General features: G+C 38.0%; 1 protein-coding gene across 1 annotated transcript in view; it reads left to right on the plus strand.

The window, feature by feature from the left end:
* CDH2 (cadherin 2) overlaps positions 1-12,331 on the plus strand; it is a 433,410-nt gene that overhangs the window by 350,250 nt on the left and 70,829 nt on the right. The window contains exons 4-5 of the mRNA XM_075353329.1: positions 7,805-7,948; positions 11,086-11,241. Coding sequence (XP_075209444.1) covers positions 7,805-7,948; positions 11,086-11,241 — 300 coding nt within the window. The remainder of the gene's footprint in view (positions 1-7,804; positions 7,949-11,085; positions 11,242-12,331) is intronic.

The following is a 12,331-nucleotide window of genomic DNA, read 5'->3' on the forward strand; positions in this document are numbered from 1 at the left end:
ATCTGTCCATAGAATACTTTTCCAGAACTGAGCTGAGGTGTTTTTCAGCAATTTTAACTCTGGCCTGTCTATTTTTGGAATTGATGAATGGTTTGCATCTAGATGTGAACCCTTTGTATTTACTTTCATGGAGTCTTCTCTTTACTGTTGACTTAGAGACAGATACACCTACTTCACTGAGATTGTTCTGGACTTCAGTTGATGTTGTGAACGGGTTCTTCTTCACCACAGAAAGTATGCGGCGATCATCCACCACTGTTGTCATCCGTGGACACCCAGGCCTTTTTGAGTTCCCAAGCTCCCCAGTCAATTCCTTTTTTCTCAGAATGTACCCGACTGTTGATTTTGCTACTCCAAGCATGTCTGCTATCTCTCTGATGGATTTTTTCTTTTTTTTTCAGCCTCAGGATGTTCTGCTTCACCTCAATTAAGAGTTCCTTAGACCACATGTTGTCTGGTCACAGCAACAGCTTCCAAATGCAAAACCACACACCTGTAATCAACCCCAGACCTTTTAACTACTTCATTGATTACAGGTTAACGAGGGAGACGCCTTCAGAGTTAATTGCAGCCCTTAGAGTCCCTTGTCCAATTACTTTTGGTCCCTTGAAAAAGAGGAGGCTATGCATTACAGAGCTATGATTCCTAAACCCTTTCTCCGATTTGGATGTGAAAACTCTCATATTGCAGCTGGGAGTGTGCACTTTCACCCCATATTATATACTTATATAATTTTATTTCTGAACATGTTTTTGTAAACAGCTAAAATAACAAAACTTGTGTCACTGTCCAAATATTTCTGGACCTAACTGTATATGGCAACCATAATAAATAATTTTGAAAACTCAATCTTCTTTTAAAGTTTTGCAGTGTACCTTATGTCTTATTGCTGTGCTCAATCATGCCATGCTATGTATGTGATGTGAAGCTGTCTTTCACAGTCTCACCTTTGTAGAAGCATTTGGCTGCTCCTCACCCAGTTGTTAGCTCTCTACCCTGCTGTTTTAATGTCAGTTAATGACTATGTTACCACCTACATATGAAAGTGATGATCACTTCCACCGGTTTGGTATAATTTGAATTAATTTGGTATAATTTCTTCACTTTTAATTTAATTAATTGATAAAATAAAGTATTATCACTTCTTGTGAAAGCATCCTTCCATAGATGAGTATTTCATCCTGCACTCTGAACTCCGGTTTTGTCTTGTTCTCCTGCACTCCCCCCATCCTCATACATTTACTTACCCAGCTATTCCCTGGATAGTCACAATATTGATCCCTTTACTGTGGCCTCCACACATCAATCTAACCTCCTCTCCCTCACCTCTGTCTCTTAGCATGACACTCTCATCAAGATCTATGTTTTCTTCTACTCCTGAGAGCTTCCCTCAAGCACTTTTTTCATGAGCTGCTCAAAACACCAGTGAAGGCAAGCTCGTACCTATGGGGATCTTGGACAAAGTGTTCAGATAGGTTCACTGTTATTGCATGCTGTATCGCATCAATCTAGCTTGGGTTACCTTATTTTATCGGGTTATTTTAATTTAACTTCCTTGGATGCAGCCTCAGGTACTGTACAAAATAATGCAGTTTCACAGATGAGATAACACAGTGACTCAGGCTATTATTTTATAACACAGATCTCATTGACGGAGGTGTTGACCCATTGCTTTTCTAGAAAGCTAGTACGTGGGTTTTCAGAAAGATGTGATCCACGATATGTGAGTGTAAATATGCCCAATAATTAACAAACCAGTCATTTAGAAGTTATTAATCTTGACAGGTATTGGAATAGCAAAGTATTTAGCCAAGAAAGCAATTTAGATGTAAATTGTTTAAATCTTATACTCAAGTATTTGCTAAAATAGACATAGCTGGAAATCTAATATGTCCTCTAGGCTTTGTTCACATGATGGACAGCGCCCTATGGACCTTATTGACTTATAATGTGATTGGTATGGATTCCATCATTGTGTTGGTCATTTTACTGAGAGAAATACTGCTGTTCTTCTGGTAGATATTAAAGAATCTGTGACAGGGGTTTAATTCACACTTTAAAGGGAGCATATCATCACAAAATTATCTATAAATTAAAGCAGGTATTCTTATACAATCACAGACGAAAGTGTTGGCACCCTTGAAATGATTCCAGAAAATGAACTATTTCTCCCAGAAAAATATTGCAATTACCCATGTTTTGTTATACACATGTTTACTTTCCTTGTGTGTACTGGAAAAACACAAAAAAAAGACAAATGGACAGAATTTCATACAAAATCCCTAAAATGGGACCGACAAAATTGTTGGCACCTTTCCAAAATTGTAAGAATACTACTTTGTTTCAAGCATGTGATGCTCGTTCAAAGTCACCTGTGGTAAGTAGCAGGTGTGGGCAATAAGAAAATCACACCTGAATCTAGATAAAAAGAGAAGTTGACTCAATCTTTGCATTGTGTGTCTGTGAGTGCCACACTAAGCATGGAGAACAGAAAGTGAAGAGAACTGTCTGAGGACTTGAGAACCCAAATTGTTGAAAAATATCAACAATCTAAAGGTTACAAGTTCATTTCCAGAGATCTTTTTGTTCCTTTGTCCATGTTGCGCAATATAAGAAGTTTTCAACTCATGGCACTGTAACTAATCTCTTTGGACAGCAGAGAAACATTGATGAAAGGTTGCAACGCAGGATAGCAAGGATGGTGGATAAACAGGCCCAAACAACGTCCAAAGAAATTCATGTTTTTCTGCAAGCTCAGGGTACATCAGCGTAAGTGCGAAATATCTGTCGACATTTGAATGAAATCAAACACTATGGCAGGGGACATAGGAGGACCCTGCTGCTGACATACAGACGTAAAATAGCTAGACTGCAGTTTCCCAAAATGTAGTTGAGTAAGCCAAAATCTTTCTGGGAAATTGTTTTGTTGACAAATGAGACCAAGATAGAACTTTTTGGTAAAGCACATCATTTTACTGTTTACCAAACATGGAATGAAGTTTTCAAAGAAAAGAACACAGTACCTACAGTCAATTATGGTGAAAGTTCAAAGATGTTATGGGGTTGTTTTGCTACATCTAGTGCTGGGTGCCTTGATTGTGTGCAAGCCATCATGAAATCTGAAGATTACCAAAAAATTTTGGGTCGCAATGTAGTGCCTAGTGGTAGAAAGCTGGGTTTGTGTACCTGGGTCATGGGTCTTTCAGCAGGAAAATGACCCTAAACATACTTCAAGAAGTCCCCAGAAATGGATGGAAATAAAGTGCTGTAGAGTTCTGAAGTGGCCAGCAATGAGTCCAGATCTAAATCCCTTGAAACACCTGTGGAGAGCTCTTAAAATTGCTGTTGGGAGAAGGTGCCTTCAAATATATGAGACCTGGAGTAGTTTGCAAAATAAGAGTCGTCCAAAATTACAGCTGAGAAGTGTAATAAGAAGCTTACTGATGGCTTATAGGAAGCGATTGATTGTAGTTATTTAATCCAAAGGGAGTGCAACCAAATATTAAGTTGAGGGAGCCAACAATTTTGTCCAACCCATTTTTGGGATTTTGAATGAAATTATATCCAATTTTCATCTTTTTTCTCACTTTTTTTGTGTTGTTCCAAACACACAAAAGAAATAAACCTATATAAAACTATATACTCATACAAAACTCGGTTTCGTATTACAATGTCACTACCTTTTCTAGAATAGATAACCTCTTCAAGACACATGACGTACTGGGTACGTCATGGATCATGTGAGGGTAATCCCCACCACCTGCCGTAGGCAGTCCGTGGTGATCCGTGCACATGTCAGCTGATTTCAACAGCTAACATGTGTGCCTGCGAGGCGCGAGTGAAATTGCATCCAACCGCACCTATTAACCCCTTATATCTCACTGTCAAATTCTGACAGTGAGATGTAGCAGTGTGCCGCCGTAAGCATTAACTTACCAAGCGCCATCGGAAGTCACGTGATGTGATTACATGACTTTCGGTGATTGCCATGGTAGCACAGGGTCATGTGATGACCCCTGTAGCTATCATGAGTCACTTTCTCAGATTTCCGTGTGTAGGAGTAAAGCAGCTTTTCTCCAGATCTCACTTGTGTAGCTGTGATCTGGAGAAATGGAAGAGCAATCAGACTGCTGATCGTTATAGCCCCCTAGAGGACCTAGTGAAATAAAAAAAAAAGTAAAAAAAAAAAACTTAAAGAATAGAAAACCCCTAAAAGTTCAAATCACTCAAAAAATTAAAAAAACATATACATATTTGGTATCACCGCGTTCAGAAATGCCCGATCTATCAAAATATAAAATCAAATAATCTGATCAGTAAACAGCGTAGCGGCAAAAAAATTCCACATGCCAAAATTATGGGTTTTTTGCCGCTGAAAATTTTGCACAAAATGCAATAACAGGCAATCAAAACATAGCATCTGCGTAAAAATGCTATCATTAAAAACAACAGCTCAAGACGCAAAAAATAAGCTGTCACTGAGGCATAGATCCCAAAAAATGAGAACGCTATGGGTTTCGGAAAATGGCGCAAAATGTGCGCCACTCTTTTTGGACAGCGTTGTGAATTTTCTTAACACCATAGATAAAAGTAAACCTATACATGTTTGGTGTCTACAAACTCGTACTGAAGAAATGGAATACACGGCACTTCTGTAGCTGCTGCACAAGTAGGAAACAATCCCATAAGCAATGACTAAAACAACGGCACTATATTTAGTCCCAAACACTGAGTAGCACAAACGTTTCGGTCATTAACAGACCTTCCTCAGTGTGCAGAGGTGATTCAGTGAGAGGTATTCTGGGAGAGGCTGGGGCTTATCTTAACCTTGCGGTGTCCACCGAGGAAGTGAGCAAGCGCTGCACCTCTGCACACTGAGGAAGGTCTGTTAATGACCGAAACGTTTGTGTTATTCAATATTTGGGAATAAATATACACCTTCCTTGCATCAAGATTTGAGTGTCAAGTTGTTTTTGTCATTACAAATTTAAAAGAACAGCTTGTCTCGCAAAAAACAAGCCTTTATATGGCAAGATTGACGGAAAAATAAAAAAGTTACGGCTCTTTTAAGAAGAGGAACAAAAAAATAAACGGAAAAATTGAAAATCACCCGAGGGCAAAGAGGTTAAAGGCAATTTGTCAGAAGCTTTTTGCAATGTTATCTGAGTGCAGGATGATGGCGGGGCTAACAACCTAATTTTAGTGAGGTGTCCATTATTAGGTTGTGTGTTGGTATTTCAATAAAATCAGTGTTTTTTTTAAAAAAGGAGATTAGCACTACAGGACTAGATGTCGGGTGCCTCCTGGTCCAGCTGCTGTGTGTAACCTCGCTTCCGCCACTGATTTGCATCTTTTTGTCCTTATATAGTGTACATGGAAATCTGCCAATCAGTAGAGGGGGTGGGGTTATACAGGGTTCAGAATTCTGAGCACTGCTAGATCTGCAGCCGAGATTTTATCAAAATGACAGCAGACAGACCAGTAAGTGACACATTGCTGGAATCACGGTCTCAGCTCCTATATCATGCTGCTCTCAGATTACATATCAAAAACTGGGTGACAGATTCCTTTTAATAAAATAGATCTCTGATGATCTAGTGTTCCTATAATGCCAATGGGATGCAACAGGGACACCAGCAGAGAACAGGCAAACTACTACAGGGAGGCCTTATTACAGACCATCTGGAAGTCATCCTTGCATGGTAATATTCTGTACTGTATAGTCATATGTGAATGGTTCAGTATATTATGGAATATCTCCTTTATTCCATGATCGTGCCCCTATAGGTACTAGGTTATGAAACATTCTGGCTAGAATCACTCAGCTACAGCATTCACTGTATAATAAAATACTGTGAAGGAAGTGCCTAAATTTCATGTTACGAGATGACAGCTTGTCAGCTATTCTTTGCCTGATAAAAGAATTTTCTATGTGTTCAGATGGCGGTGCAGTAAGGTATTGTTCTGAGATTTAAGGAGTAAATATACTATAGAGCGTACAGTACAAGGGTATATACAGATATATACATGCATGGGGTAATATCAAGCACTGTAGGCTTCTCAACTATAGTTCTGTGTTATTATGGCGGAGAACAATTATTCATATTTAGTAATAATTAAGTAACAATTATTTATATAAAGTAATAATGAAGTAACATTTATTCATAGGAAGTGATAATAAAGTAATTATTCATATAACATAATAATAAAGTAACAATTATTTATGTACAGTAATAATAAAGCAACAGTTATTCATATAAAGTAATAAGAAAGTAACAATTATCCATATACATTAATAATAAAGCAACAATTTTTATATAAAGTAACAATTATCCCTCTACAGTAATAATACCGTAACAATTATTCATATACAGTAATAATAAAGGAACAATTATCCATATACAGTAATAATAAAGGAACAATTATTCATATACAGTAAAAATGAAGTAACAATTATTCATATATAGTAATAATAGAGTAACAATCATACATATACAGTAATAATAAAGTAACAATTATCCATATACAGTAATAATAAAGGAACAATTATCCATATACAGTAATAATAAAGTAACAATTATTCATATAAAGTATTAAAGAAAAAAATATCTATATAAAGTAACAATTATCTATATACAGTAATAATAATAAAGTAACAATTATTTATGTAAAGTAATAATAAAGTAACTCATATTCATATAATGTAATAATAAAGTAACAATTGTTCATATGAAGTAATACTAAAGAACAAAATATCTATATAAAGTAATAAAGTAACAATTAGCTATATACAGTAACAATAAAGTAACAATTAGCTATATACAGTAATAATAAAGTAACAATTATTTATGTAAAGTAATAATAAAGTAACACTTATTCATATAATGTAATAATAAAGTAACAATCATTCATGTAAATAATAAAATAATTATGTGTATAAGTAATAATAAAGTAACAATTGTTCATATAAAGTAATGCTAAAGAAAAAAATATCTATATAAAGTAACAATTATCTATATACAGTAATAATAAAGTAACAATTATTTATGTAAAGTAATAATAAAGTAACACTTATTCATATAAATAATAAAATAATTATGTGTATAAAGTAATAATAAAGTAACAATTGTTCATATGAAGTAATACTAAAGACAAAATATCTATATAAAGTAACAATTATCTATATACAGTAATAATAAAGTAACAATCATTCATATACTGTAATAATAGAGTAACACTTCTACACATACAGCAATAAATGCTGCTGCCCGCGCGTCCCCTTCTCCCGTCCTGCCGGCAGGGGTCTGGCTACCTGGGCTTCCTTGGCAGCAGACATCAGAGAGGTAGATGAGCGGCCTGGCCCAGTTATCTGCACTGTGCGACCTATTGTACCAGAGGTAGAATCACAATGATGCATGGCCGTTATAAGCAGATGTTTTATTGTGCAATGAACATCTTTTATGGACGCAGGTTGTATTGCATGCATGTATCAAACAGTGAAGGGAGCGCTGAGCAGAGACTGAACTAGAGATCATTTATTTGGAAAATGGAACCACTAGGCACACAAGCGTTATCAGAAAATCAATAACGGCTCTTATATGGAACAAGCTCCAGCTTTCTCTGATCCATCTGTTTTCTGAAAATTCAGCGTGAATATAAATTGGATTAAGCCTTTAACCGGCCGATTTTCACGTATATTTAAACTCCAGCTACTTTAGAAATTCACATTTTTACCCTTATGTTTTATCCTGGCCTTTCCAATTACACAAAATATTAACTCGTACTTCTCAATTCCTTGTTGCAGGGTTCTTTTGAAGTCAAAGAAATTACTTTTCCTCCACAACGTAAGCACAATGGCTTTCTACAACGGCAGAAGAGAGACTGGGTTATTCCACCAATTAACGTTCCGGAGAACTCAAGGGGATCATTTCCTCAGGAATTAGTACGAGTGAGTATTAAAATGAAGAACTTTATTTCCGGCATTTCCCCAGTAACCATCAACAGCGTGCATTAATAGCGTATAGCAAATTCCCATAACACCTAAACATCCGCATAGACCGCACCGATTCCTTGGCTGTTCCAATAATAGCTAATGACACTCTATGGATAGTTTGTGGGAGGGGGTGTCATGGATGTAATAATAGGGAAAGGAGAGTATAATAAAATGATAATTTCTTATTAATTATTGTCAAGGAATGACTCTGAAATGTTCTGCAGCGAAAGCAATTGTGTCACAATCATTAACCCCGGCTAATCAGTATTCTGTTTTAATGAATTCAGTAAAAAATGCGTGACGACGCAGTAAAAAAATAAATAAAACATAAAAGTGTTCTGCATACTGCCTTTATTCTTTTATTTCCTAGGCAACTAAAATACCAAATAAATAGGAAAACATGTATTACTTGTGTTTATTGCTGCAGATCCACGGCATAGTAACAGCCGCTTCTACCTAGCGATCCAATCAATGCCGCCACTTATCTTCCCTATAATGGAGGGTTTTGGTCTGGGAGACCCTATTTGAATAAGGACCTATTATGCAATAATATCAATATTAAGATGCGAGCCTGACCCCATTGTTTAGGGGTTTTCATTTCTTTAATTCATAAACTGTTTAGTAAATAACTGGAAAACAAAGCAACTCTGTAAGATTGAAAATAATGGTAGAGCCAGATCTGATATGTGACAACCACCAACTGTGCCCAATGGGCCCCATCGACTGTAATAGGGTTCATTGGTTTCTATCATGGTGGCCGCCATTTTACCATCCTCCAATGCCGATAAAAACAGCTAAATATAATATCTTATAGTAATGAACTCTTTTGTTCTCGTTATCGGTGTATCTGAACACACACATACATTTTGGGTTCTTTGTTGTTGTTTTGTTTAAAATTAATGCGGGCGTCACACAGGGCGATAAATCGTGCGATCGCATGAGCGATCGCACCCTCCCCCGTCGTCTGTGCGTCACGGGCAATTAGTTGCCCGTGTCGCACAAAGTCGTTAACCCCCTGTCACACGCACTAAGCTCCCGGGCGACGTCGCTGTGGGCGGCGAACATCCTCTTCCTGAATGGGGAGGGACGATCGGCGTCACAGCGATATCACATGGCAGCCGGCCAATAGCAGAGGAGGGGCGGAGATGAGTGGGACGTAAACATCCTGCCCACCTCCTTCCTTCCACATTGCCGGTGGGACGCAGGTAAGCTGTGTTCGTCACTTCCGGGGTGTCACACGGAGCAATGTGTGCTGCCACGGGAACGACGAACAACCGGAGCACAGAAGGAGGGAGGATATTATGAAAATGAACAACGTGTCAACGATGAACGAGAAGGTATTTCTGCTCGTTCATAGGTGTCACACGGTACGATATCACTAACGATGCCGAATGTGCATCACTAACGTCATGACCCCGACGACATATCACCAGATATATCGTACCATGTGACGCCCGCATAAGCCAGTATACAATAAACAATGCAAAGTTAGTGAAATCAAATAACATGTTTTTGCCACCTAAAACTGAGCATATTGTAGAGATAGGAGACCCTGATTCCAGCATGTGTCACTTACTGGTCTGCTTGCTGTAGTTTTGTTAAAATCACCGTTTTATGAGTAGGATATTATCACTTAAGGACTAGTAAATCTGCTGCCAGGTAGTCCATCATATTCATGAGTTTTATATAACCCGCCCCCACCACTGATCTGAGTGGCAGGTTTCTGCCTATGCACAGTGTGCACACAAAGTAGCCAATCAGTGGTGTGCGAAGAGTTATACAGAGCTCAGTATTCAGGGAACTGGTAGATCTGCAGCATAGAAATCAGTGATTCTATCAAAACTGCACCAAAGAGCCATATCCCTGGAATAAGGGTTTCTGCCAATATCATGACTATAATCTGTCAGCAGGTTTTTGCTACCTCATCTGTGAGCAGCATGATGGAGGCAATTATATTCTGAATCTAATGATGTATCACGTAGATTAGTGGCTGCAGCTATTCTGACACAGTAAAAGATATTATTTTTAACATGTAGCAGAACTCTGGGATCTACCCCCGCCCACACCAGGCTTTCAGTGTACATTTCCATAGACAAGCTGCTAATCACAGAAAGAGGTGAAGTCAGACTACAGCTCACTGCTGCTCAGACCCACTAATGATAAAGATAAGATGCTTAAACTAACATTGCAGGTAAACAAAAGCACGATTTGAAATAAGAGATGGCTGGCTGTAAACCTTATGTGAACTCAAACAGCATACTGGCTTCAGATTACATAGCAAAAACGCCCTGGCAGAGTCCTTTTAAATATCCATTCCATACTTTCCTGTTTGAATTGAGTTGTGAAACTGAAATGACACAGAAGGGGGGCGCAAATGGTGTCTTATCCAGGGGTACCAGAAAGAATTTAATTAGGTGCACTAATCTGTTGCGGTTGTGGTATAGACACAACCACTATAACCATGTGTTGAAGAAGGCTGCTGCAGAACCCAGGAGGATAGCGTTGGATGAGATGGAAAAAAAAGGGTTAATCCGCGTTGCCAGAAGAAGACCACTGAAGATCAATGGGGATTAAGACATCGGATTTTATTGGTCTACACGTTTCTGAGCTGTATAACCCCTTCTTCAGGAACAAAAATCAATAATGTACATTCAATGAAGAAGGGGTTATACAGCTCCAAAACGTGTAGACCAATAAAATCCAATGTCTTAATCCCCATTGATCTTCAGTGGTCTTGTTCTGGCATCACGGATTAACCCTTTTCTTCCATCTCCTACAACACTGGTTGAATTGAGGACACTAAAGAGCATACATTGTAAAGGAACAAGTTTCCATTACAAGGTGTTTTAAAAGGTGTGTTTCCAGGGCTTTTCAAAAGCTAAGAGATTTTTAAAGACAAAAAAATGGTTACTCACCATTCAGGTGCGGAAGTATTGACTATTAATATTTTATATATATTTCTCTCCCACCCTCAGCTGAAATATAAAACATTATCGATCATGTTCTCGACTTTTGGTGCAGTAGGAATGTTTCTCTTTATTTTTGTCTCTCATCTGCTCTCCTGAATATTCTCACTCTCTTTTGATCCATAGATCAGGTCTGACCGTGATAAAAGCCTATCCCTGCGATACAGTGTGACGGGTCCAGGTGCTGACCAGCCCCCCATCGGCGTGTTCATTATCAGTCCCATTTCTGGACATCTTTCTGTAACAAAGCCTTTGGATCGGGAGCAGATTGCAGTTTTTCATGTAAGAACTCACTAAATGTCAGCTGTATTAATATTGCTGTTTGATTCTTGATAAAGTACCGTGGGTTGGATTTATAATTAGCGTCCTTCTCTCACAACCCCCATATTCCTTTCATTAAATACAGATCAATATTTTCATTTTTCTTCATGTAGATCGGATTTTCAGGTTTTAACAAATTAATATATTACAATAGAATTTAAGGCATCACGAGACATTGACAAAGATGTGCCATCAAGCAGTGTATGTATTATCATAGCAAACATTTGCTTTTCGCCTATTAAACCCTTCTCCTTAGGTGCCGCCATTACTTATTTAAAGGGGAAATCCAATCTTGAACCATTTGTTTGACATGTCATATAAACATGACAGACAATTATAGTAGGATCGGTCAGTGGAAATCTCCGATATAACGTTTGGAGCTAAGTGCCATTGATTTTCTGGAGCCAGGAAATCTTTCACATCTGTATGACAAGTCAGGAAAGGCATGCAGGCTGTATTTTTCTAAGTATGTAGCACAGAATTGTGAAAATTGGAAATACTTCCAATACAATTTCCTCAAAAATTAGGCTAGTGGGTAAAGCCATGCAAATGATCCCCAGGCTTACTGTACCTACAGAAACATTGGTGTTTAGCACAGATGTATTCTATAGTAATAGAGCCACTTGTATACAGCTGCCACCGCCATCAATACAAAATATAGAAATAGTCTCTCTGTAATGTAGAAATTGGAGCTTAAAGGGAACTTATCATGTACATGCAGTCTGATCTGTGGACAGCACTGTATAGAGAAGGAGAAGCCGACCAGAATGATGTGTAGGCTTGTTGGAGAAGATTGAGTATAACTTATATTTTATTCATTGAAATCCCTGGTGTTTACCCCCTTATGTGTCCAGTGGGTGGACCTTCTAATGATTGACAGTTATCTCTGCATGCACGCATACAAATACCCGTCAACAATCACTGGACAGGACCACCCACTGGACTCATATGCACTCAAACCCGGGGATTTCTATGAATAAAATGCAAGTTTTACAGAAACCTTTCCCCCTAAAATTAAAATCAACCTGATCAGCTCTTTCTGCTTTATAAC

This window comes from Anomaloglossus baeobatrachus, chromosome 6 (genome assembly GCF_048569485.1).
Source record: "Anomaloglossus baeobatrachus isolate aAnoBae1 chromosome 6, aAnoBae1.hap1, whole genome shotgun sequence".
Taxonomy (NCBI): Eukaryota; Metazoa; Chordata; class Amphibia; order Anura; family Aromobatidae; genus Anomaloglossus; species Anomaloglossus baeobatrachus.